The sequence below is a fragment of the Ambystoma mexicanum genome, chromosome 4q (assembly GCF_040938575.1).
Source record: "Ambystoma mexicanum isolate Mex_15411 chromosome 4q, UKY_AmexF1_1, whole genome shotgun sequence".
Lineage (NCBI taxonomy): Eukaryota > Metazoa > Chordata > Amphibia > Caudata > Ambystomatidae > Ambystoma > Ambystoma mexicanum.
This window is the reverse complement of record NC_090928.1, coordinates 1226212305-1226240009: the sequence shown is the minus strand read 5'-3', so window position 1 is coordinate 1226240009 and position 27705 is coordinate 1226212305. Positions and strand designations below refer to the sequence as shown.

General features: G+C 46.5%; 1 protein-coding gene across 1 annotated transcript in view; it reads left to right on the top strand.

The window, feature by feature from the left end:
- The window catches only part of LOC138468291 (exportin-5-like), a 1210104-nt gene that overhangs the window by 863766 nt on the left and 318633 nt on the right, over window positions 1-27705 (top strand). The window contains exon 22 of the mRNA XM_069608777.1: window positions 20474-20610. Within this exon, the coding sequence (XP_069464878.1) occupies window positions 20474-20610 (137 nt within the window). The remainder of the gene's footprint in view (window positions 1-20473; window positions 20611-27705) is intronic.

Below are 27705 nucleotides of genomic sequence, written 5' to 3'. Positions count from 1 at the left end.
TAGCAAGGATCGCTGTAGCCGACGCCCAAAAGCGTACGCCGAAGATTTCGTCGAGCGTTACGCATAAGTTAAAGGATACACCGAAAAAGCCCGAAGGGAAGCAGGGACTACCCCCTTCAGACAGGGAGTCTCCCGACACACCGGAAGGTTTTTCGGAGGGCGACGGGACACTTTCCTCGACGCTTTGGGAGAGGTCGAGCCATTTCGAGTTAGATAACCCTATGTTTCCCCCGCCAGACCGCTCTGGGGTACCCCATGAAACTATGGAAAGACTCCACCTCTGTATGGAGAGGATGGAAAAGTTCATGAGCACCCAGGCCTCTCAAACACACAAGAGGACCAGAGAAGGGCCTCAGGAGGACCCCAGGGCTAAAAATCCGAGGCTAGTCGATCCCCAGCAGGACACAGCCTCAGACTTCCAAGATGTATATGACCTCACTGGGGAGGAGCAAGACTTCGAGGAAGAAGATGATTTCATGGACAATGAAGAACAGAACCAGGAGGAGTGTCTGGAAGACAGAACAGACATTATAGAAGAAGGCTTCGGGGTTAACCCAGAAGAGGGACCTTCACACCCCTGGCAATCACCATCAGTGTATTCCGACACTGATGTCCTAAACCTAACTCCTCCGGACAATTCTCCAGTTAGGAACACGTCTCCAATTGACGATCAGCCGACGTTCAATGCACTGTTGCGCAGAGCAGCAGCGCATTTCGAACTCGACACCGGGGAACTCTCTCCAGAATTGGACTTTGTAGAAAGAGTGATTAAGGAAAAACCCCCGGTCAGCCAGACCATTCCACTCCTCGCTTCAGTGAAGAGAAGGATCATACCTTCGCTGTCCACTCCCGCTATGATCAGAGGGGTCAATCCACGGATTGAAAAACTTTTCACTCCTTCACCCTCAGACCCCCTCTACATTAGGGGACATTCCATTCCTGATTCCCTAGTGGTTTCTAATACTAGAAAGAGGGCAGGGGTACCACTTTCCACCAGTGAGGCACCCCCTGACAAGGAGGGCAAGAGGCTATATGCCCTTGCAAAAAGAGTTACTTCCTCGGCTGCCTTCTCAGCAAGAATTGCCAACAACAATTCCTTGCTTGCAAGCTACGCAGACGCGCAGTGGGCCAAACTGCGAAAAGACGCCGAGGAAGCACCGGAGCCTTTACGTACGCGCCTACTGTCAACTATTGGCGAAGGAACCCAAGTGAACCAGAGCATTGTTAAAAACTCTCTGGACGCGGCAGAAACAGCAGGACGTTCCTTGGTACAAGGAATACTCCTAAAGCGCCATGTATGGCTGCGCAACTCAGGCTTTAAACCAGAGACACAGGCGTCTTTGATAAATAAACCTGTCGAGGACGCTAACCTCTTCGGAAAAGCGGTAGATGAAGCCCTAGAGATGGCTAAAAAAAGAGTTCGACACTATCAAGACTCTCGACCAAATCTCTAAGCCCACTACCAGGCGCGGCTATGGCAACAAACGCTTTTTTCGTGGCCAACGCCAACACCAACAACAAAATCAACATCAGCAATACCCTGCCACCAATTACCAAACCAATAGTGGGCAGTACAGCCAAAGAGGCCAAAGCCGGGGCAAAGGGAGGGGTCGGGGATCCACCCCCAGAGGCTCCCAAGCCCCCAACAACTCCAAGTGACGCGAAGATTCGCGTCCCCTCCCATGCAACACCGGTCGGGGGCCGGATAACATCCTTTCTTCCTGCATGGGAGGAGATAACGTCAGACCGTTGGGTACTGTCCACCGTAGCCCACGGATACTGTATCGAATTCAACAGTTCCCCATCCTACAGACCCCCGAGGGGACGTCGCATGACACCGGAACATCTTGCCATCCTTCTCCAAGAAGTACAACTACTGCTGGAAAAAGGAGCCATAGAGGTCGTGCCTCTATCTCAGGTAACGGAAGGTATTTATTCAGTGTACTTCCTTGTACCCAAAAGGATCTAACCATGCGCCCTGTATTAGATCTGCGCCCAGCGAACAACTTTATCAAACCCCAAAAGTTTCGTATGGTAACCTTACAGGAAGTAATCCCACTGCTTTCTCAGGGAGATTACATGACAACATTGGACATGAAAGATGCATACTTTCATATTTTAATGTTGCCAGCGCACAGAAAATACCTCAGGTTCATGATAGAGGGCAAACACTACCAGTTCAAAGTGCTACCCTTCGGCATAGCATCAGCACCAAGGGTATTCACGAAGGTGCTGGCAGTGGCAGCGGCCCACCTGCGCAGGTTGTCCATCCCAGTTTACCCTTACCTCGACTGGCTCATAACAGGGGATTCTTACGAAACATGCTTCTCCAATACCCAAAAGACAGTAGACCTTTTGTTCCAGTTGGGCTTCTCCATCAACGAAAAGAAGTCCAGTTTAGACCCCAGTCAAATCAAGCAATTCCTAGGGGCTCTAATTCAAACAAAGGACGGCCTCGTCTTCCCCTCCAAAGAGAGGGTCCAAAACATGCTGTTTCAAATCCCTCAATATGTAACCGGTCGAGAGGTGACGGTACGCAAAGCAATGCGCTTGCTAGGAATGATGGCGTCGTGTATTTATTTGGTACCTCACGCGCGCCTGCGCATGCGCCCAATGCAAGAGTGGCTCAACAGCCAGTGGTGTCAGGCCAGCGGACTATGGGAGGATCTAGTTGTGGTCTCGCAGGCCTTAGTTCTCTCGCTACGGTGGTGGACAGAGGAAAACATGGAAAAAGGGAAACCCTTTGCCACACCCGCGGCGGAAGCCACTCTAACCACAGACGCATCCCTCACAGGATGGGGGGGCGCACCTGTCCCATCAGACTGCTCACGGAGTGTGGACTCCGAACGTAGCATCCAAACACATAAATCTACTGGAGCTACTAGCTGTGTTCAAGGCGCTAAAAGCCTTCCAGGAACACCTACAAGGCAAAACAGTAATGGTCCTTACAGACAGCACCACAGCCATGTACTACATCAACAAGCAAGGGGGCACCCACTCTCCAGGCCTGTCCAAGCTGGCCCAGAATATATGGAAGTGGGCTCTCAAACAGGACATGTTCCTACTATCACTACATGTACCCGGGGAACTCAATCTGCTAGCAGACAGCCTCAGCAGAGATTTCCCCCTGCCCAAAGAGTACGAATGGCGCCTGCACGAAGACATCGTCTTCGACGTCTTCACACAATGGGGATTCCCAGAAATAGACCTGTTCGCAACCCTGGAAAACTCACAATGCCTAAGTTACGCCTCCAGGTACCCCCAGAACCAATCCAAGGGGAACGGTCTGTCGATGCAATGGTCAGGGAAATTTGTTTACGCTTTTCCCCCGACTCCCCTTCTCAACAAAGTGGTGCACAAGATGCACCAGGAACAAGTGACCATGATACTAGTGGCCCCAATGTGGGCACGACAACCATGGTTCGCTCACTTGATGGAGATGTCTCTATCCCCCCCAGTAAAACTCCCCTGCCCGTACAACATGCTGTCTCAGGACAAAGGCAGGACGCTGCATCCATGCCCCCAGAACATGAACTTAGCAGCTTGGCTCCTGAGATCATAGAGTTCGGACATCTACAACTCCCGCAAAGATGCATGGACATCCTCAGGGAAGCCCGAAAACCGAACACTCGCCACTGCTATTCTAGCAAGTGGAAAAGATTTGTCATCTGGTGCAAGAGTAAAAGCATCAACCCTATTGACTGCTCTCCCACACATGTGGTCCTATACCTCACCCACCTATTGGATTCAGGTCTAGTGTTTAACTCCATTAAAGTCCACCTAGCTGCACTTTCTGCATACACCACTTCCCAACTCAAAGTGTCGTGGTGGAGGATCCCTGTTATAAAGGCCTTCATGGAGGGAGTAAAGAGAATACACCCCCCGATAGCTGACCCAGCTCCCGGATGGGACCTTAATGTGGTACTCGCCAGACTCATGGGCTCTCCATTCGAACCCATGCACAAAGCATCTCTTAAACACCTCACGCTTAAGACTGCTTTTTTAATAGCTATCCCCTCCATCAGGAGAGTAAGTGAACTTCAGGCTCTTTCTATTCTAGACCCCTTCGTTACAGTTCACAAAGATAAAGTGGTTCTACGCACTCAACCTAGGTTTGCTCCGAAATTTATTTCTAAATTCCACGTAAACCAGTCTATAGAACTACCAACGTTCTTTCAAAATCCTTCCAATTTGGGAGAAAGGACTCTGCACACACTAGATGTACGCAGAGCGGTCCTGTTCTACATGGAAAGAACCAGACCACTGAGGAAGACTAATCAGTTCTTCGTCTCGGTGGCAGCAGGAAGAGAAGGAGATGCAGTTTCAAAATCCACTATTTCTAGATGGATTGTTCAATGCATCACTCTCTGCTATACTCTTGCTAAGAGAGAACTGCCCTTTAGGCCAAGAGCACACACTACTCGAGGCACGGGGGCATCCATAGCATTCATTGCAAATGTTCCCCTTGAGTCCATCTGCAAAGCGGCTACCTGGAGTTCTGTGCACACCTTTACAAAACACTACTGTCTAGATACACACTCTAGATCTGACTCCCAGGTGGGACAGGCAGTATTAAGACACCTTTTCTCTACTGTTCCTTCTCATAACCCACCGCCAACTCCGGGTACTGCTCGCTAGTCTATGCACAGCATGTGATTCTAAGCAGATTAACAAACATCAGAAGAGAATGCATTACTTACCGTAAAAGCATTTCTGATGATTGTATCTGCTTAGATTCACATGCGCCCGCCCTTCCTCCCCGCTCGGATGGAAGGAACATAGACTTCCTTTATATATCTCTCTTTTCTGTACTCACTCACGTCTAGAAGGCTCCCTCAGGGCAGAAAAATACAAACAGAGGGACCTCGACGCGTGAGGGATTGTGGGTACAACGCACGTCACTATAGGGATAGTGTTTCAGACACGCCTTGTCGACGTCCCCTTTTCGACTACGAAAAACAAAATGCAATACTCCGCAGTGACCACTGGATGTCGGACCTATGCACAGCATGTGAATCTAAGCAGATACAATCATCAGAAATGCTTTTACGGTAAGAAGTGCATTCTCATATATATGTGTGTGTGTGTGTGTGTGTATATAGAAATTAGCCTGTCTGGATTTTTCTTAGCACTAGGGGCATCCATTTTGTGAAATTAAGCAGCCTCTTCTGTTCATGTCAAACTCCCGCAGCACTAATCAAGCAAAAGTCCCCTACTGGGATCTTTTGTGTATTGCTGCAGAGAATGCTGGCAGGCTGCAGCTGGAGGACATGTGTCTGGTGAGTGCTGCCTTTACATTGTTCCATTTTACCCCACCCGCCACACTCCTATATTCATTAACTCAGGTTCCCATAGTTCATGAATAGAGAATTGCAGCTGATGGCGCAGTATTATAATTTCCAGTAATTTCTTTTTAATATTCCCAGGCTCTGTTAGGCAAAGTTTGTATGCAGTACCCTTTGGAACCACTACACACAACTAGGACTGCAGGTGTAAGCAAAAACCAACCTTTGGTATAAGTCTGTACTACAGTTTTGGTAGCGTTGCTGAGCAGCCAGGCTTATCTCAAGAGAGGAATGTGAGCTGCAATGAGGTTACTCGGAGGAAGTCGAGGCAATTATGAATATTATGGTGGCTTCCTCTTAGTAATAAACTTGGCTGTCCAGCCGAAATAAGCAAAATCTCCCAGTAGGGGGCTTTTCCTTGATTGGTAACTTAAGAGCCGAGCTTAACATGAACAGAGGAGGCTGCTTCATTTCACTAAATGGATTTCCCCATTTGGAAACTTGAAAGCTCATTTCCCACAAATTTTACATGGGAACCTTTTTGTCAAATATTTTTTACATATATTTTTCATTATGGCCTGTTAGGGAGAATTCTCAGAAATGTGCTAATTCCTCTCTACCTTGGAGACCCCCAGCAACTTTTCTGCATTTTAGGACTTCAATTTTTTAACCTGGAGAGTGCGAGACCCTTGTTTCCCACTCCCTAATGTTATTTTGAACTCGGTTTTTCTTTTGGTTGTGTAGTCTGACAAATTCCATAGGCATCATCTTTTACACTGTCACACAGCACCTTTAGTGTAGTGGCACAGGGAAGCCTTTCAGATTTCCCAAAGTATTAAATACCTTCTATTGGATAAGCTGTTTCCAAGAGCAGTGAAGTGAAATTGACTTTAATTACATTTGTAACTTTTTCTAGACCAGCACACACCATCTTACAATAGAGTGCTGGAGGGGTTACTTACTATCCCCTTTGTCTGGCTTCTTATGTAACATTTTTGTTACCCTTTCCTCGATGAATGACTGGTGGCAGTGGTTTACTTTTAACTACTGTGGTGTGCTTCGACTGTGGGCTGCAGTCACAGCTGTCGTAAAACACCCAAGGGTGCCATTTTTGTCGAAATGGCTCTGGTTGTCTTTTTTTCGCCATGTCTTCTTGGAAAGGTCCTTCTTGAGATTTACTCTGCATGCCAAACCAGGTTTGGCCCCGTTGTTTGCTTTGCCTCGGGTGGGGATTCACGAGTGGAGCCAGGGTGTCTTGTGCGGGCAGGAAGCAAGGGAGGTGCTTGAAACTCCATGTGCTTAGTCTCCTAGGAGACAAGAATGCACCCTTAGGTGATTGGCCGGCTGGCTGTCCATCAAGGACAGCCACCCTGGCGGGTAACTGACAGGTAAGTTGGAATGAATGGGATAAACCTGCATAAAAGGTGAGGCTCTTTGGCTTGGAAGGCAGAGTCGACCACTGGAGGAAGGAATCTGAAGAAGAACTTGAAGAGTACGCCTACTGCAACTCCTGGACTTTTGGTTTGCCCTGTGAAGCCCTGCTGCTGTGCTGAAACGCCAATTTCGTTTTGACTAGAGAAGCCCTTAAAGGACTATTCCCCCCCCTTGAATTTGTGGGACCCATCAACTCGAAAGTAAGCCACCTGGACATCCTTTCAGAGCTGGTTGAAATTCCACTGCAGTTGCTGCTGGATCCGAATAGCCAGGGAGAGGAACACCAGATTGTGTGTGCTGCTTTTAAGCTAGCCAAGAGCTCCAGGAAAGGCCTCCGGACTCCCAGGAAGCAGGACTGACTGAGCCTGAGCCACCTCAACAGAGTGCTGGACCCCAGATGCAAGGAAAAACCCCATCTCGACAGCCAGGAACCACAGAGTTGCTATTTGCGGTAGACACGAGGAGCTGAAACACCGAAGTGCCACTTGTTTGACGATTGCCGGTTGCGATCGGTAACCGTCCCATTGCAGTACAGAAGTCCCCAGAAGTCCGCCCTCTTGTCCCCACGACTGAGACCCTGGAATACCAGGATCGGCAGAGCTGCACAGGAACAGAAGTAATCTGCTGCACTTTTCTTCAACGTAAAGGTACTGTACAGTCTAAGAACTTACCTCTTGTTGTGTAACTGCACTTGTTATCGGTTGGTGAGACTGGTTGTGATTCCTCTGTAGAGTTACTTTGGCTTCTTTGCTTCACAAGCCTAAACAGCTTGTGGCCCTACTTTGAATTTTTCTTTTCTACGAAGACTTCTAAATCATTGTGCAAGACTTTCACCTACCCCTGAAAAGTGATTCACTTCACCTAGACTTGTGTCCAAACAGATTTTGGCCTAGCCTGGCTCGCTGAATAACTCGCTTTCCTCGGTTAGTGTGTTTTGTCTTCCTTCAAGGAAGTGGTAAACTAACTTTGCATTGGGGGTTTACAAAAGTACTCACCTGCTTTGAGAATATTTGTGAGATCTCGTGTTTTGTCATAACCTCTCTGACAAACAAGTCTGATTCTAAATACCACAAGAGTAGTATATTAATGTCCAGTGTCCTAGTTACTAAAGTCACCTGAGGGTGTAGGAAGTCTGTGTCATCCCAAAAGGGTACTTGAGGATTTTGAAATATTAAGTGTTTTTGTGTTACTATTACATTTCCCTTTCTGAAGGCTTGCTCTAACTGACAAATTAATAATTGTTTAATCAAGAAACCTTGTGTGCAACTCCCCTACAGCTCACATGGACACCTCTTGAGATAAGCCTGGCTGCTCAACACGCTACCAACCTGTGTAGTACAGACTTATACCAAAGGTTGGGTTCTTTTTTCCAGGAGGTCAGAGTTGTTGTACTGCACCCAAAGAGTACTTCATACAATCTTGCCTTCGAGTTTCCAGTGCAGCAGAAAAACAGACATTTCACCTACGAAAACGGGAGAAACAAGACCTGCGGCCCGCGCAGAAAGTGAAACGGGACTTGGGCTTTCTGCATACTACTCCAGCCTGGCGAAATGCAGGCATAGCCAGGGCCTGTGACGGACATACACGGCCCCAATGAGGAAAAAAACGTGGCAGTGGGTGGGTTGTGATTCTTCTCCCCCCCACCCCCAGTTCTGCTGCTGGAGATTCACTGAGGATCTAGTGGATCGTGCGCTGCAACGGCCGGACAGTGTGGTGACCCCCGAGAGAGCTGGGAAACGCACCATAGCGGCAGCGAGGCAAGGACACAAGGGCCTCTGCTGCACAAGGAGATACGGTGCTGCCCTGAGCTCCGGGGAGTGCGCGGCCTCGCGGGTGCGCCCCCAGGAACGAGTCGTTCACCCCTGCCACGCCTGAACACTGTGTGAACGCATCCGGAGGACCGAGCGCCCCCAAGGAGGATCAGCGGAGGAAGACCTGGCAGGTGTCACAGCGAGGTGAGTGGGGATAGCCCCGGCCCATCGCAGTGTTTGAGAGAATTCTCAAAAATGTGCTAATTCCTCTCTACCTTGGAAACCCCCAGCTCTTTTGCTGAACTTTGGGACTTTGTACTTTTAATTCTAATTGTTTTCTGTGTTTGTTTCTTTTGAATTATGGAGTTTTAGACAGCTCCATAGGTATCATCTTTTCATGTCACACAGCACCCTCAGTGCAATGGCACAGAGAAACCTTTTCAGGGTTTCCTAAGGTTTAAATACCTTCTCTTGGATAAACTGTACTGAAAGTAAGGTTAAATTGACTTTACTAGTCTTTTTAAATTCCTAGACCCAGCACACCCTATCTTACTATAGAGTGCTGGAGGAGTTACTCGGTATGCCCTGTGTCTAGATACTCATGTAGCAGTCAAATGCTACCCTTTCCTCTCGAAATGGCTGGTGGCAATGGTTTTACAACAAACTACCATGATTTTTCCCGACCGCGAACACCGGTAGCGTTAAATTGCGGGAGCCATGTTTTTCGCGATGGCGCCTTAAGCCACTTTGTTTAAACGGGTCCCAGTTTTCTTTTTTGCCATTTCTTTGTGGAAAGGCCCTTCTAGAGTTTTGCTCTGCGTGCCTATCCTAGTTTGGTTTCTTTGTTCATTCGCCTTTGGCGTGCTTCAGGACTGAAGACCACCTCTGGCACCTGAGTGTCTGGGGTGGGCAGGAAGTGAGGGAGGTGCCCGAAACTCCCTGTGCTTAGTCTCCCAGGAGACTCCAATGTACTCTGTGGTGATTGGCTGGCTGACTTTCTGGCAAGGACAGCCACCCTGCTGGGTGACTGACAGCTAGGCTGGAATGAATGAGAGAGAACTGAATAAGAGGCAAGGTTTTTGACTTGGAAATCAGTCGACCACTGGATGAAGGAACCGAAGAGGAGCATGAAGAGGACGCTTGCTGCAACTCCTGGACTGTTGGTTTGCCCGGTGAAGCCCTGCTGCAGTGACTACTTGCCAAGTTTGCATCGACAGAGAAGCCCTGCAAGGATGACTTCTCCCTTTTGAATCGCTGGGACCAATCAACTCCCAAGTAAGCCACCTGGACACCCATCTCGGAGCTGATTGAATTTCCTCAGAGTTGCTGCAGGAAACCATAGCGCCAGGGAGAGGCACACCAGATTGTGTGCGCATTACTTGTAAGCTGGCCTAAAGTTTTTGGAAGATCCTCCGGACTGCCATGAAGCAGGACTGACCAAGCCCGCCTCCAGTCCTCCCTCCCCCCCAGAACGCCTCCCCCCCTCAGTCGAGTGGGGGACCTCAGATGTGAGGAAAGTCCACCTTGACAGCCAGGAAACGCGAAACTGCCACTGAAAATAAAGTTTGCCGGTTACCAGTTTTGACAGTACTGGTGTAGTGCAAGTGTAGGAGTCCCCCGACGTCCTCCCTCTTGTCAACACGACTGATGTCCAGGAACATGAAGATCTGCAGAGCTGTACAGGAACAGAAGTCTTCAGCTGCGTCTTTTCTTCTTTAACAAGGTACTGTAAAACAAGTCTAAGAGCACTTACCTCTTAATGTAGACGTACTTGTAACTTTCACAAGTCTAATCAGCTTGTGGCCCTACAATTGATTATTCTTTTCTTGAAAGACTCCTAAGAACTTGTGCAAAGACTTTTCCATTACTTACCAGAAGTGCTTTATCCTATCCAAGACTTTTGCCCATTGACTTTGGCTTAGCCTATTGAATTGAATGACTCTTCTAGTGAACTCTAAAAGTATCTGCACTGTTTAAGAATACTTGTGGTCTCTTGTGTTCTAATAACCTTTTCCTTTTACCTACTCTTTAAGAGTATTCTGAATGCCAACAGGAAGATATTAATGTCCCCAGCACCCTTGTTACAGAAGTCACCTCTGTGTGTAGGTTGTCTGTGGGCCATCCCAAAAGGGTCTTGTCTTATTCAGAAACTCAGTGTACAGCATTGAAGTGTATTTGTTACTATTCTATTGCTCCCTTCTCAAGTAGGCTTTGTTAATGTTAAAGGACATTTGTACCGCGCACTATCACCACCAGAGTGGTTCCTTGGCGCTCTGTCGGCTCTGGAAGATGAGGGGAGGTTGAGTTAGTAGGAGGAGGTGGGAAAAGTACAAGAGAGCAGTGGTGTGCTGTTGGCGGCCTCAGCCCAGTGGGTCCTTTGGCTCGGTCTGGGGTGTTTGCGGCCGGTAGTCGTCGTGTACTGTTATGCAAGGCTATGTGTGTTTTTGTTTTGTTGTTGCAATGTAGTGAAGTATGTGCAGTTTGTTGTGCTGTAGGTTTGGTTTGGAGTTTGAGAGGTGTATGCAGAAAGGGAAGTTAGTAGGGTTGGTTAATTTGCGTCTCTATCTTGAATTAAAGCGCTCGGCTTGCGTAGTCTCCCCCTGTTGCGGCTCTGTCCTGATCTGGGTCTGACTGGCATACAGGTTCCTTACTCCTCTAGCTCCCGCCTCTAACATGCTCACTCATAGCTCCCCTTATCCTCTAGTCATGCTCCAGTGGCCAGTGCACCTGCCAATGACATCCTCTCAGGTAGAGGGGTGATTTCCAATATCTCAAATTCCACATCAATGTGGTACCTGGCAGTATTAGATTGAGGAGCGAGTGAAGTGTTGGTGGGATTGTCTGGGTAAGTTGACTCCGTCTCCGTGCGTGCCGCCTGTGTTCCTGTCTATCCGGTGTCACCCGTCCATTTGCTGTGGGCTTTACTCTCCCGGGTCAGGGATGTCCGTGTCTTTTCGTTTTTAGTTATCCTTTTTTCCAGTTTCGGTTTCCAGGTTTAGTCTGTGGTGTTGTAGAGCCAGGTTTTTAGTGATTTCCTGAATTTTAGGTGCTCTTCAGTGTTTCTCATTTCCTTTGGGATGTCGTTTGCGGCTAAGTGGTGGAAGGAGATGCCTCCAAGTTTTTTCTTGAGGTATGATTTGAGTTCCAGGCGGATTTCGTTGCTCGATCGGAGAGGTCTCGGTTTGTAGACTGTTATTTTCTTTTGTAGGAATTCTGCTCCTTCTCCGCTGATTGCCCTGTGCGTTATGCACATTGTTTTGAAGGAGATGCAATGTTTTACTGGGAGCCAGTGTAGTGTTTTTAGGGCTGGAGTGATTTTTTTCTCTTCTGGATAGTTTGAGGAGTAGTCTTGCTGCTGCATTTTGGATCTGTTGCAGTTTCTTCAGGAGGTATTTTGGTATTCCGAGATAGAGGCTGTTTGCATAGTCTATTTTAGACATAAGGGCGACGATAGTGAGTTTTGTGCGCGAAGGAGAGGAAAGGTAGAATTCTTGTCACCCGCAGGAGGAAAAAGCATTTCTTCACTGTTGCATTTATTTGTGGCTCAAGGGTTAGATTGTTGTCCATTAGGACTCCCAGATTTTTTACTACCTTCGATGGTGTTGGTGCGTTTCCCATTTCCGTAGGCCATGTGATGGTGGTTTCGTTCTCTTGGTCTTTGGATACGATCATGATTTCTGTCTTTCGTGGGTTGATTTTCAGGTTGTTGGCATCCATCCAGTCGAAGACTTCTTTTAGACAGTCTGTTAGGGTTGAATGGTCGGCATCCGTGTCTTTGATTTTGTAGAGTGTCATCTGTGTAGTTGTAACATGTAATGTATTTTTTGAAGATTCTGACCGGAGATTGGTAGATGTTGAAATATAGTGGAGATAGTGAGGATCCTTGTGGTACTCGTGGAGTGGAAAGGTTTTATCTATACGGTTTCTGTTCTGTCTGCTAAGAATGATTTGGTCCAGCGTAGTGCTCTGTTATGCCTATGTTTTCAAGTAGTTTGGTCAAGGTGTCGTGGCTAACTGTGTCAAAAGCTGCGGAGAGGTTGAGCAGAATAAGGGCTGAAGTAGTGTTTGAGTCTGCGTTAGTTTTGAGGTCGTCCCAGATGGATAGTAGTGCTGTTTCCGTTCCTCTCGCTGGTCTGAAACAGATTTGAGCTTGGTCCAGCAGTTTTTATACGTAGGTTTCTAGAAGTTTTGCTGGGTAGGGGATGTTGGAGATCGGCCTGTAGTTGGAGAGGTCATCTACGTCACCACTTGTGTTTTTTAAGAGTGGCTTGATGTATGCTGATTTGAACATCCTTGGTACAGTCCCTGTTGATGGTGATAGATTTAGAAGTTTTCTGTAGTGTTCTGCTGGCGTTCCTTGCGCGATGATTGATTTGTAGATGTCTTGGTGACATGGGTCCATGGGTGATCCTGCTTTCTTGCTTCGTTTAACCAGCATTGCGAATGCCTCTGCTGATATTTCAGGGAAGCTTTGGAGTTTGTGTTGTGGTTCCGAGTTGGGTTCGTTGGGTTGTATGTTATGGTTGGTTGGTCGCTTTTGTATGGTTTGACGGATGTCGTTGGTGTTTTTTTTTTTTTTTTTGAAGTGATCTGCTAGGTCGTTGCATAGTTTTTCTGAGGGGGTTGGGGTGTTATCACAGCCTGGTGGGTTTTTCATTTCTTCAATGATGCTAAAAATTTCTTTTTGTGTGTTGGTGGCATTGTTGATTCTGTCATCGTAATGTCTTTTCTTTGCCTTTTGAATTTCATTCTTGTAAGCATGGATTTGTTTCTGGTACAGGTTTTTTTTTTTCTTGGGTTGTATTCTTTCCTCCATTCTAATTCCATCTTTCTGTTTTCCTTTTTCATGTCGCTTAATATTGGGGTGAACCATTTTGCCATGGGTGAATGGTTTTTCTGGGGCAATCTTGTCTATTGTATCTGCGATCCATTTGTGCAGTATCTCTGCTTTTCCGTCTAGGTCAGCTAGCTCCAGTTCTGTAGTTGAGGGTTTCGTTAGTTCCAGTTGTTCGAATAGGTTGCTTTTTTTGACGTTTTTCCAGTTTCTTTTGGTGGTGGTTGTGAGTTTCGGGTGTTAGATGTAGGTTTGGGTAGGCAGAGTGATCACGAATGGGATGATGAGATGGTCGCTCCATAGTATTTGTATCGGAGGTGCTTGGATGATGAGTTTTTCTTTGGCAAAAATTGAGTCTAGGGTGTGTCCTGCCGAGTGCGTTGCTCCTTTGTCTAGTTGTCGTAGTTTCATGGTGTTGAGTTGTTCAATTAGTGAGTTTTGGCAGTTGGCGTGGCTGTCTTCAAACCAGATGTTGAAGTCCCCCAGGATGATTAGGTGTTCGTGTTTGATGGCTAAGTTGGTGATGGCTTATATGAAGTTATCGACAAAAGTTGCATCATATGTTGGTGGTCTGTATACCAGGATGAATGTGATGTTGGTTTTTGGGCTCGCTGTTAGGTGTATTACCATGGTTTCACAGTTGAGGATGTTGAGTGGTTCGTCAGTTTTTATTTTTTGTTCTTTGAATGCTATAGCGATGCCGCCTCCTTTTTTGTTTTTTCTGTTTATTTGTAGGCATTTGAAGTGATTTTTTTTTTTTGTAGTTGTCGTCCAGCCATGTTTCTGTGATGAACAGGATGTCAATGCCGTTGTCGTCGAGTAGGTCGAAGATCTGAGTGTTTTGACATGGATCTTGCATTTATTAGATTGCAGTGACGTTTGGAGGTGTTTGGTTTGGGTTTTGTCGAGGTCGTCTTCCGTTCAGTGTTGAGGTTTCCTTCTCGGTCGGCCACTTGTTGGGCTGTGGGGTTTGGGGTGTCCGCGTCTTTGAATAGTTGTTCTAGGTTTTGTCTTGGGTTTTTTGTGTTTTCATCGGGTTCGTCTTCCGGGGGTTGTGGTTGTTGATTGGAAGTTCCTCTTTCTTTGGTGATGTAGGGGGTTATTGGGTCGGTTGTCTGTTTTTTGTTTGTTTTGGTCATCCTTCTTTTACTTGATTGTGTTAGGTTGATTGATGTTGCTGCTTCTAATGTTGTATTGGATTGCCGTGGTGGCCAGTTGTCTGCGAGGTATGGAGTTAGGTAGAGGGATTTTTCTCTTCTCAGAGTTCCTTCGGTTTGTGTTCCTGCCTGTGGGGGTCCAGTCTATGGTTGTTCTGGGTTGCTGTTCTGGCGTGTTTGTTCTTTCATCTCTTGGTCTTTTTCTCGGAATTGGTCATTTGCGCGGCATCGTAGGATTGAGAATTGTTTAGTCTTTGCTTGGTTACGTCTAGTCGGTCCTGCTTCGGTCTGGTTGTCTTGTGGTGTAGTGGTTGGTGAGGGGTTATCCGCTACTAGTTTGGGCTCTGTTGGTGTGTGGTATACCGGCTGTAGTTGACGACTCATTCAGTCGTTGTTCTAGGAGGGCAAGGGGGTGGTAGGGTTATTAAGTTGGGTGTTATTGGTGGCTCTCTTTACTGTCCGTCTCCCTGAGCACGGTTTACTGTGTAGGCTGGGAGGGTATCTGCTGGTTGGAGGTTGGCCTAGACGGGCGTAGCTTAGACTTTCGCCTTGAGATGCGGGAGGCCCTAGTCAGAGTGACGCACCACCTTAATTCGCTGGTGGTTTCAGTCTCACTTGAGTTTGCTAAATGTGCGAATTAGCTAGATTTGAGATACCTGTGAAGTGGGAGAGGGGCTAATCAAGTTTGAGATACCTGTGTAGTGGGAGGGAGGCCCATCAGTGCAGTCTGGAGGTCACACAATACTATTTGGGCACAGAAGCCCTGCTATCGGTGCAGTTTGGAGATCACACGATGCTATTTGGGCACAGAGGCCCTGCTATCAATGCTGTTTGGGATCACACAGTGCAATTTGGGCACGAGCCCTGCTAAGTTTGAGACACCTGGATATTGGGAGAGAGGCCTAACAATGTAGTTTGGGATCACACAATACAACTTGGGCACAGAAGCCCTGCTAAGTTTGAGACACCTGTATAGTGGGAGAGAGGCCGAACAATGCAGTTTGGGATCACACAATGCAATTTGGGCATGGAGGCCCTGCTATCAATGCAGTTTGGGATCACACAATGCAATTTGGGCACGGAGGCCCTGCTAAGTTTGAGTCACCTGTATAGTGCGAGAGAGGCCAAACAATGTAGTTTGGGATCACACAATACAACTTGGGCACAGAAGCCCTGCTAAGTTTGAGACACCTGTATAGTGGGAGAGAGGCCGAACAATGCAGTTTGGGAATCACACAATGCAATTTGGGCATGGAGGCCCTGCTAAATTTGAGATACCTGTAATAGTGGGAGAGAGGCCTAACAGTGCAGTTTGGGATCACACAGTGCAATGTGGGCACGGAGGCCCTGTTATCAATGCAGTTTGGGATAATGGGTGGTGATTGCCTTGATCGACATTGGTTTGCCGTTAGCCACAGGGCTGCCCTGGGAGGACCAGTGATGAAGGGCTCACAGCCCAATTAGAGTGGGAGTGGGCGGGTTGGGAGGCGGGAGGGAGCGGACAGCAGGAAGAGGGTGGGGGGGTGTTAGATGGACACTTGGTGGGCTTGCGGGCCTTGTTTGGCGGAGAGAAAAAAAAGATTTCCGCGTGCCCAGAGATGTGCTTTCTTACTTCGCGCCGGCTTTCTGCTTTATAACTGACTGACAAATTATGAATTGCTTATGCAAGAAACCTTGAGTGTAAGAGTTTATTTGAATAATTATCTCGGTGAATCTCTAACTCCCCTACTGCTCACATTGGCCCCTCTTGATATAAGCCTGGCTGCTCAACACGCTACCAAACTGTGTAGTACAAGCTTATACCAAAGGTTGGGTTCCTATTGCCAGGAGGTCAGGGTTGTTGTAGTGCATACAATCTTTCCTAACAGTCAACATGGCTGCTTTTACTTAGGTTGTCGCTACAAATGAAATTTGCTTAGTAAACATCAAAGCAATCACGAAAGACATAAATTAGCGAATTTATGCCCAGCGTGTGTCTGTACGGGTGTAAAACCAGATATTATTTGAAGAGGCCAGGCCTGGTATGTTAGTAATTCATTACTCATTTAGGGACTTATTTATCCATCATTCATTCTGATTAGTAATGACATTAGGTATTCCACTATACATATATTATTCAGCCATTTGGTTTGCTAGAGAATGAGGCCCTGTTATATTAAGTGCCTTGTAGAGACATGTTTAGATAGACATGTTATTATGTATGCATTATAGAGACACGCGTGAATGTGCACTTAGAAGTGTGCATTGAGCCATGGTATATTGCTTGCTTTGCGAGAGAATGAGTAAACGCTAGAATGCCTAAGCCATTGAGAGACAGAGCAGCGCCATGGTCTGTGAAGAATGTTTTGAGTTAAACTGGTACATTGAATGTGTAAAGAGTCTCTTGGCAGATGGAGATTAGACGTGACTCTTGCCAGAGTAGAGAACTGAGAAGGAGGCTTTATCAGCAGGCCTGGGTTGCTCGCAGACAGAACAGGTGGGAGCATGCAGGGAGTGAGGAGCTTTGCACAGACATATGGAGAGAGGGATTGCAGTAAGCTAAGGGCTGACAGTGAATGGAGAGAAATGGGAGGATGGTGTTTCGTAACACAGATAGCATGTACAAGATAGGCTGAAATGTCACGATGACAGAACACACTGGAATAGTACAGAACAAGACATGCGTACAGACTTTCAGGCGCTTGGCTTGAATAATTTTAGCTAAGAGGATGTAACCATGAAGAAAGTAAGTCATTTGACACTATAACTGGAAGCCTGAAGTTGGTATGAGAGAGAGGCGTTTGGGAATGAAGGGAAGCGGTGCCATTGAGGGAGATGTTTGGTGTGGCATTGACATGCAGCTTGGAGGTGGTTTGGCAGAGAGGAGAATCGGCTGACCTGCAGAGGGGAAGCAATTTTGGGAAAGCTGATGAGAGCGCTTTAAGCAACCCGACAAATTTTAGACCCATCGCCTCAATGGACACATCAGCAAAACATTTGTGCAAAGCTGGTTCTCTGCGAGTTGGAAGCCTGTTTAAGTGCCTCTCCCATTCTGGCAAAAGCTCAAGTCCGCTTTCGGAAAGAAATGGGCACCCAGTTAAATGCCTTGACTCTTGCCCATCTTCTTCACGCTGCTCATTCCAAGACTAATGCTACCATTTATATGGCTGCATTAGACCTTTCAGCTGCTTTTGATAATGTCCTACGAAATCGTCTCTGGCAGAAGATGCTAGCATATGGTATTCCTGCTGCATTAGTAGCAATAATTGCAGCATTACATCAAAACACGTCTTACAGGGTCCGCATTAATTCTGAGGGGCTTCTGTCAGATATCATCCCCACGTGTATAGGGGTGAAAAAGGGGTGCAACTTGGCCGCGGTTTTATTCAATCTTTACCTGGCTGACATCGAGCAGATATGGTTAGGTACCAACTCCTTCCCGGTAGCTTTGGGTAAACTTCGGCTGCACTGGTTGGCTTTCGCCAACGACGTAATCCTATTCGACAGGGTCCCTTTTGGTCTCCAAAATAAATTAAATACCTTCTATGAGTATTGCACTTTAAATAATATGACCATCAATTCAGCAAAATCTCATATAATGGTTTTTACAGCCAAAAAAAATACCAAAATTTAAATTTGTGGTTAATGAGCTTCCTATCACGAAAAAAGAAGAAATAACCTATCTAGGTTATCACCTGTCGAATGGAACGTCTGTCGGTGCATGGCGCACAGTGTTGAATTCTAAGCTGGCTCCCTTGCTGGCCCAAATGAGAATTATTTTTCGAAGATACTGTAGATTCTCCCTCAGCCCCTTGTTTCATTATTATACCCTGAAGGTAGAACCTATTCTGCTCTATGCAATTGATGTCTGTCTTGTGAACTTGGGGCCTGTTTTAAATTTGTTCCAAGGTAAGTTGAGAAGACTATCCTGGGTTTGCCTGGCTACCTCCCCAATCCTATCATTCTACATTAACTGGGCCTTTACCCTTTAGCAGACAAACACCAGTGGCGCATGGTAAATACTTTTTGTAAAATGCTCACTCCACCTGCAAATTCCCTCTGAGGATTTTCAGACAATGTTAGCTCAGAAATATCCAAATTCGATGTGCGAGTTTAACGCCCGAATACAGGCCATTTTAATTTCATTGAACATGTTGCAGCAAGACCTAATAGATCACCCGCATAAGGTCAAAATGCGTTTTTAAAAAAAATTCATGGGCCCACAATTCAGACTTGATTGGAGGATATTCCTCCTTTTCTATCTACGCCACATTTAGGCAGGCTGTTTCCCCTAGACTACCATATTTAGTATGCTGCCCTGACAATGCGGTAAGAAGAGCCTACATGCGCTTCCGCTTAGACCTAATCCATACGGCCTATCAGATCAGGAATTGGTCCGTTTATAAGGCCCAGGTACAGTGGGAAGTGTGTAGATTCTGTCTTAAACATTCCGAGAGTGAAACCCTGGAACACCTCTTTATGTATTGTAACTTCTTTGACAATCATAGGCGTCGCTGTTTGGGTGCCTTTTTGTATTCACACTCTACTTTTGAACGGCGCTTAGTTTGGATTCGTTGCATGCAGGGTAATACCACATCAATTATTCTAGCAACAGTTAGACTTGTTCTGCTCCTTGAAGAACAGCTGCTACAACGCAATCTGGCCTTACGGAGTGGGTAGGATTCCGAGGAGTTGCCTGGATCCTGGCCAAGTGTTTGTGTAGCATTTATGAGATACCCAATTGTTTTCTAGCAGCAGGTGCTGGGGTCATCGTCATCATTTTTGTTCCTCTTAGAAGTGGTGCCCTTTAAGAAGTTGGCCTATAAAGTTTTAAGTGTAAAATGCTCTTTTTCCTCACGTGGGAACAAAGAAAGCTCCAAGATGCTTGGTGTCTGTTCTCCTTTTTGGTTAAAAGGACCCTACATGGTTCTCATGGGTTTAATTATGTGACGGTCGAAATGTTTTTAAATTTAGTATTTTCGGTTACCTCCTAGAGTTGGAGGTGACTTTAACTGTTGCGTCTTTTTCAGGCTCTCATGTGTTTCGCATGTGTTTCGCATGTGTGAATATTGTTGTTTTGTGTCAATTTAGATAGCACTGATTTCTTGTTATCATTTGTAACACTTGATTTTAAGATGTAATATTTGTAAAGGTGTAAATTAATTTTGCTACCAAAACAAATTAAATAAAAAAGCTGATGAGCGCAGATAAGATCGATCTAGCGGGGAGACTGGCATGAGACCAGACCACTGAGAGGCCCTTACTGGCTGGCTGCAAGGGAGCGGGACAGGAGAGAGGTGGGACACATTCCAGATTGGGAAGCTTGTACGTGGAGAGGGAAGTATTGCTGATTGAGTATGAGGCCTAATTGATCTCAATAAGGCACGTTCCAATGGAGAATTAGGACAGACACTCGCACAGATTTTGGTTTGCTAGAAGGGGAAATCAGACAGGGGTTGTCTTAGAGAGAGTGTGGTGTGGATTGGAGAGGAATGCTGACACTTGCCATGTATTTTGCTATTAGCATTATAGATCCAACAGAACTTGATAATTGATATTAGTTTGCTTGCGTTAGAAGCCTGTAAGGCTTACATTCATTGTAATTTACGCCCAAGTATAAGGGGTGCAAAAGTATGTTTTGCCAGAAGTGCTTATTATGCCTTGCTGTGTATGGATAAATGTATTCCGTTGTTATAATTGAGACTGACTTGTGTGTTTTCATTTGTGTCCATTGTTGTTTGATTTCTCGTGTCATTTCTTAGTGTGAGGTTTGGTCTGTTCATGTTGTATCTGGTCTATTCTTAGCATTAGGGAGTATGTTTGTCCATAGCACAGCAATTTGACAGTAACACAATGCACAATCGCTGTGAGATATATTAGCAGGGGGTGCCAAAGTGGTACACCCCCCTGAGGTAGAATTTACAGTATAACACAGGCACTTCTTTTACAGTTAAAATACTCCTGAAATGACTGTACAATGACTAATAATTATGCCATATGTTTCTTACTCTAACCCATTTGCTTTCATTTCAGTTTCAAGATTTTGGGGCATGCCTGTGTGTACATAATGAAGGATTTTTATGCTATTGAAGACTTGGCTGCCCGGCTTCTTAAGTACGTCTTTGTAAACATGGAAAACATTCCAGACTACAAACTTACCCTCATGATCCATATCCTTTTGCCACTCTTATAAGTTCTATCTCTGCAAAAAAACCTATCTGGCGTTCACACCCTAAGGCCATGCCAACTTAAACATTTCCGTTTGGCCATTAAATTTCATGGTGAGGTGTGACATCTTTAAAGCAAGAGGGTATTTATGAATCTGTATGTCAAATTCTAATGCTATTTCATGCCAACTCCTAAAGCATGACTTTTTTCTTTTTTATATATGTTGCAGTGATGTGGCGTAAATGATACAAATTCTGTGGTCGTGATGGAGGAATTGTCACAATGAGGCAGATAGATATATGACCATTGTTTGGTAGTAGATGCTCCCCTGTGCATTAGTTAGAAAGAACAAAATGTTTAGGCTTGGCTTCCCTTTTACTTTTTGATTAAATATGCAAACCTTGGGAGGCTGGGGTAACTTGAAGGGTTTGAAGATATGTAATGCTCATTAGCTTCTCCTTGATAATGCCCCTTTCAATACCAGCCGTCATGTCACTCGGAGTTTGAGATGAAGTTTAAGTCACTAGCCTTTTGGATTTGTTTTATTTTCCCCCTTTACAATCCTAACATGTATGGTTACACCTGCTGGTCTTTTGAACTACTGTATATATGGTAATTGTTCTACTGTAATGAAATGTGTGCCTGCTTTCTTGTATTTCCTGAAAATGATTGATAATTTGGCAACTAATGGAATGTGCCTGAAATGGTCTATGGCATTTGCCACTCATAAATACATTTTTTACAGTTTATACGATTCCCAGGCAGAGCATAGCAGATAACTGGTGTGACTGGTCGAGTTTTGCTCAACATCTGTAAAACGCCAATGCTGTCTGCACCATTAATGCAGCCCTAAGGAATACACAGGTGATGGGGCCCTAAAATGTTGCTAGTTGGGATACTTAGTCTTGTGCTTTTTAGCCGTATGCCGTGTTTTTAACTAGGTGAGTTTCCCTGCTTGTACATTTTTATATATATTTCTGAGGCTTGTGGAATCTGCTTAGATCACATGCTGTGCATAGCCCGCCATCTAGTGGAAGCTGCGGTTTATTACAATTGTTTTCGAAACTCGAAAAGGGACGTAGACAGGGCGTGCCAGTAATACTATCCCTGGTGTGACGTCCACTGTATCCATGATCCCTCACGCGCCGAGGTCCCTCAGATAGTTTTTTCCACCATGCTAGACTGACGCGTATAGCAGAGTTCCTTTTGGCAAATAAGCCATTGACTTTGTTAAATAAGATAGTTTCTCTTTCTAGCCTTTCTTTGACTTCGTAATACCACGCTGAAGAATCAGAAAGACTACCGTCGAAGACCATCGTGACGGACCGAATGGCCTTGGAAGGCCGCCTCGGTGCCCAAACAGTAGGGAGAGAGGGGGGAGACCATTTGTAGAATGCATTTTCTCCCCTCCCTACACTTTGTTCGTCCAGCTGACATCACCTTTACCCAGTATTATGGAGAACACCCCATTTAAGTTTTGCCCTAAGTGTAAACGCAAGTTCCCCTGGCTAGACAAACCTCTCGTTTGCAACTTGCGTCTCCCGAGAGATCACGTTGAGACATCTTGTTGAGCCTGTAGGCTCTTCAAGCCTAAGACGTTGAAAGACCATTCCACTAAGTGCTGGGCCCACCATGCCAGGCAACTCGAGGCCATGGAGGTGGAGGGAGCCTTCATCGATGGCAGCGACGCCGCACTTTCGGACGGCGAGGGCACCGGAGTAGCAGTAGCTACCCAAGCGCAAGCCCACGACCCTGTAGGACAGACCGGCGGCCATGTTGTGGGGACTACACCCGGTGGCGGTAGCGCTCCAAGTACACACACCACAAAACATACAACCACAGTCGACACTCAACAGATGAGTAATTGACAACGCTCGGCACCCCGTGAACAATCTACTGAATCCCGGTCCTCTTGGCAATCTCGATCCAGATCACCGCATGACGAGACAAAGACGTCGAAAGACAGTAAAACATCAAAAGACGGTAAGACGTCGAAAGACTGCAAGGGTGCCTCCCGAAAAACAACGTCCGAGGGTAATTCGTTGGCAGACGAAACCTTGTCCCCTACACCCGAGATTCAACGTTCTTCAGCTAGTAAGACGTCCAGCCCCAAAAAGACAGTTTCACTCTCCACTGTCACCCAGAGTGGGGACAAACGCCATAGGACACACTCTAAAACCTCCCATACAGAAGACATATCCAAGGGGAGACCTAAAGACCCTAGGCCTAAGTCTATCTCACCCTCTAATGAAGACATGGGTCTTCCCAAATCCGAGCACAACATTTTTATTCCAAGCTCGAAAGATTGGTCCGCAGAAGACATCGACAGGGTTATGCATAGGATGTCCTTTATTGGGAACTTCTTTGAAAAGCACCCTAGCCAGCTTTTAAGCCTTCAGACCACCCCAACCACCTCGGCCCCTTCGAGCTCCCGCCCTCCTGTGTCTCAACCCCCTTCTAAGAGGGTTCGTACTGATGTCCCAACTCGGGACAGAGTTTTAGATCTGTATGACCCTGAAGTCCATCCAGAAGAAGAACAGGAGGATGTTCTGTTTATTGATGCATCTGATCCTCAACTTATGGATGAGGACTTAGACAAATTCTATGATGGGGACGATGAAGACCTAGACCCAGGAGGCCAACATTTACTCCTTGGAGTCACCCATTAATCAGGATCCTCCAGTAGTAGACTCCCCTATAGACAACCAACCCCTACTCAACAAAGTTTTAACTAAGGCGGCAGAACACATCCGCATAGATACCCAAGAGGTGGTAGAAGACGGGGACTTTGCTGAGCAATTGTTGGGAGATAAAAAAAACAGTAGGCCAATTTATTCCAATACTAAAGTCTGTACAATGCAGAATCCAACCTTCTTTGCAGGCACCCAACCTCACACGGGCCGTTAACCTGCGTGTAGAAAGAATGTTTAGTCCTGCACCTTCCAACCCAGTTTACAAAAGAGGCCAGTTAAAACTGGACTCCCTGGTGGTTACCACCACACAAAAAAGAGCAGACACTCCCCTGTGTCCTCCGAGGCTCCTCCGGATAAGGAGAGCAAAAAGATTTATGCAATGGGCTGGAAAGTAGCCTCTTCTGCAGCCTACCAGATTCGTATTGCAAATATTGCTGCACTTATGGCAAGTTTCAACTGCCACAAGTGGGATGAGGTTTCAGCATTACTTTATTCCGCACCTGAGCCACTTACGTCCCAATTAGCCCAGGTGGCAGCAGACGGTAGGGCGGTGTCTACCTGTCTCCTAAAGTCAAACTTTGACGCAGCAGACAGTGCCCGCTGCGATAATTCTACCTGCATTATCATTAAAAGACACGCATGGCTTCGCCAATCAGGCTTCAGGCCAGAACACAGGCCACCTTAATATGCCGGTGGAAAAAGATGTGCTCTTTGGCAAGGCGTTAGAAGACGCACTAAATACTGTTAAAGACGAATACTAAACCCTTAAGTCTTTGGGCCAGCTCTCAAACAAACCCACGGGGCAGATGGGCAACAACAATTTTTGCTGCTTTCGAGAACAGAATTCCCAGAGGGGATCTGGATACAACCAGGGCCAGGGTTCCTATGGCAGCAACCAAGGACAATACTTTCAGAGCTATCCACGAGGACAACGAAGAGGTTGTGCTACGCGGGGCAGAGGCCAAGCTTGGGGTGGCACGCCACCTCAGAGCAAGTGACATTCCGCTCCAGATACCCTCCCATGCATCTCCAGAAGGACGAATTTCCAACTTCACCCACGCATGGGAGGGTATTACCTCAGACAGATGGGTGCTGTCAACGGTAGCAGGGGGCTACTATTGCGCTTCTATTAAAGAACGCCATAGAAGGGGTCCCGGCCTACCAGGTAAACGGGTATATATTCAACTTACTTGTGCCCAAAAAAGATTTAACAATGCACCCTGTATTAGATTAAAGGCCTGCAAACAAGTATGTCAAGCCACAAATGTTCCGCATGACCACGCTACAAGAAGTAACCCGCTTCTAAAAAAAAAAGGGAATTACATGGCAACACTGGATATGAAAGATGCCTATTTTCATATTCCAATGTTTCCAATGCATAGAAAGTTCTTGCGTTTCAAGATGGCGAACAGGCACTACCAATTCAAGGTGCTGCCCAAGGGTATTCACCAAGGTACTGGTAGTGGTGGCAGCGCACCTGCGCAGGGAGGCAATCCCAGTGTACCCTTACTTGGACGACTGGCTCATAACAGGGGAATCACCTGATTTGCAGACAAAACATTCAGACAACAATCAACCTCCTCTTTCAATTGACCTTCTCGTTCAACGAAAAAGTCAAGCCTGGTGTCCAGCACCTCCCAACAGTTCTTAGGAGCTATTCTAAACACAGAGGAAGGGTTAGTCTTTGCCTCAGAGGAGAGAGTAAAGAACTTGTTACTGCAAATACCACGCTATCAGGCCTGCCGCCAGATAAGGGTACGCAAAGCAATGCGTTTAATAGGCATGATGGCATCTTGCATTTACCTGGTTCCCCACGCGTGCCTGCGCATGTGTCCCATACAAGAGTGGTTGGCGAAACAATGGTCTCAGGCAAGCGGTCAGTGGGACGAGCTAGTGGTTGTTTCGCCAACACTAGTACAAGATCTTCGCTGGTGGACGAGAGAGAATCTGACCAAGGGAAAACCCTTCTACAGATACGAGCAGTGGTCACAACAGATGCCTCACTAGCGTGGTGGGGGGGACGCACTACCTTCACCACACAGTTCAGGGTCTGTGGTCTCGCTCTACGGCTCAGAACCACATCAACGTGCTGGAACTTCTAGCAGTATTCAAAGCCCTCCAAGCATTTGAACCCCATTTAACAAGTCTGTCGGTGCAGATCCTAACAGACAGCGCCACAGCAATGTTTTATATCAACAAACAAGGGGGGGACATGCTCCCCAAATCTATCCAGACTTGCACAGAAAATCTGGAGATGGGCACTCAGACGGAAGATGTTCCTGGCATCTCAACATGTTCCAGGGGAACTCCACGCTCTAGCAGACTCTCTGAGCAGAGATCCCCCTGCCAGAAGAACATGAGTGGCATCTACACGAAGAGGTCGTAGAGCACCTTTTTTCCCTGTGGGGTTTTCAAACTATAGACCTATTCGCCACAAGCGAAAATCGTCAATGCCCAGACTTCGTGTCCAGGTTTCCCAACCGGGCTTCGAGGGGAACGCCCTGTGGATGAATTGGTCAGGGATGTTTTCCTACGCTTTTCCACCAACCCCTCTGATGAGGAAGGTGGTGAAAAGGATCCACTGGCGCTCATCCTAGTTGCTCCTATGTGGGCGAGACAAACATGGTATCCACACTTACGCAAACTGGCGGTGTGCGACCCCTTCAAACTCCAGTGCCGGTACAACCTACTCTCCCAGCACGAGGGGCTAACAGTGCATCCTCAGCCTAACTCAATGAACTTCGCAGCATGGCTCCGGAAGTCATAGTTTGGACATCTCAATTTACCCCAGAGATGTATGGATATCTTGAAAGAATCAAGAAAACGTAACACAAGGCACTGTTACTATGACAAATGGAAACAATTTGTTATTTGGTGCCAGAATAAGCAAATCAACCCAGTTGATTGTACTCCTTCTAATGTTGTCCCGTGTATGCTCCACCTATTGGATGCAGGTTTAGTGTTTAACTTGCTTAAAGTGCACCTGGCAGCTTTATCAGCCTACACCACTTCCCATAACAAGGTGTCTTGGTGGAAAGTGCCAGTTGTCAAAGCATTTATGGAAGGGGTAAAGAGACTCCACGCTCCAATTTCTAACCCACCACCAGGTTGGGACCTTAATGTGGTACTTACTAAGCTCATGCCCCCCCCTTTTGAGCCCATGCACAAATCTAGTCTCAAACATTTGACTTAAACTGCCTTCTTAGTAGCCATCACTTCCATAAGAAGGATCAGTGAAATCCAAGCTCTCAGTGCAGGATCCTTTCTTTACTATACATAAGGACAAACTGGTTTTACGAACTCACCCTAGGTTTTCACCTAAGTTCATTTCAAAATTCCATGTTAACCAGTCTATTGAGCTACCTGCTTTCTTCCCAGAACCCAAAAGCTCTGCTGATATAAAACTCCACACACTAGATGTGAGGAGGACGGTCCTCTACTAAGTAGACCAGACCGCTAAGAAAAACAGATCAGCTGTTTGTCTCCATAGCGCCAGGCAGAGGAGATCATCGTGTCTCTAAGAACGCCGTCTCAAGTTGGATAGTCAGATGTATCCAACTGTGCTATTCCCTTTCAAATAAGACAGTGCCTTTTACAACCAGGGCCCACTCCACAAGAAGTACTGGAGCAACGCTGGCTTTTATTGCAAATGTTCCTTTAGACAGTATTTGCAAGGCAGCTACATGGAGCTCTATGCAAGTTTGGTCTGAATTGGTTCGGTCTCTTTCTTAGGTTTGTCAAGTCCTTATTGTGTAGCGTTTGTAGCTCTTGTTTTTTCAGTTCTATTGAGTCTTTTTGGGCATTGGTATGTGAATTCGCACCAGGAATATATTTTGTAACATTTGCTACAGTTTCTTCGAGTTTCTCTTGGAGACATATTCAGGGTTTATTACAATCCATTGTGTTAGCAAATAAAAATACTTTTTATTTTTTAAGTAGACTAGGTGAAGAGTGGGTATCATAAACGTTAAAACACCTGCCGCATACTCAGCGTAAACAGTGGGAAACAGCAGAAAGATGGCGCCCTTGTCACTGCAGCGGGCTTAACGCCACAAGGGCAGCCGAGGCAGGATTTTATGCCGGCTTCCTGGAGGCGGAGTTCAGCTTGGTCATGTGACTTGCTATGAAAGTCTGCATCACTCGCTTCAACTGCTGTGGGTGTACCAGTCTTACGCGAATCGGAGCGCAATGTTTTCAGGTAATGTTCAATTGAGAGGCAGTTCAGCATCAAAGTCACAAGCTCAGCAGGAAACAGCAGAAAGACTTGCCCTTGTCACCGCGGCGGACTTAATGGAGCTCTATACATACTTTCACTCGGCACTAATGCATTGACACCCATTCCAAGACAGATACACAAGTGGGACAAGCGGTTCTAAGACACTTATTCGCTCATGAACCCACCTC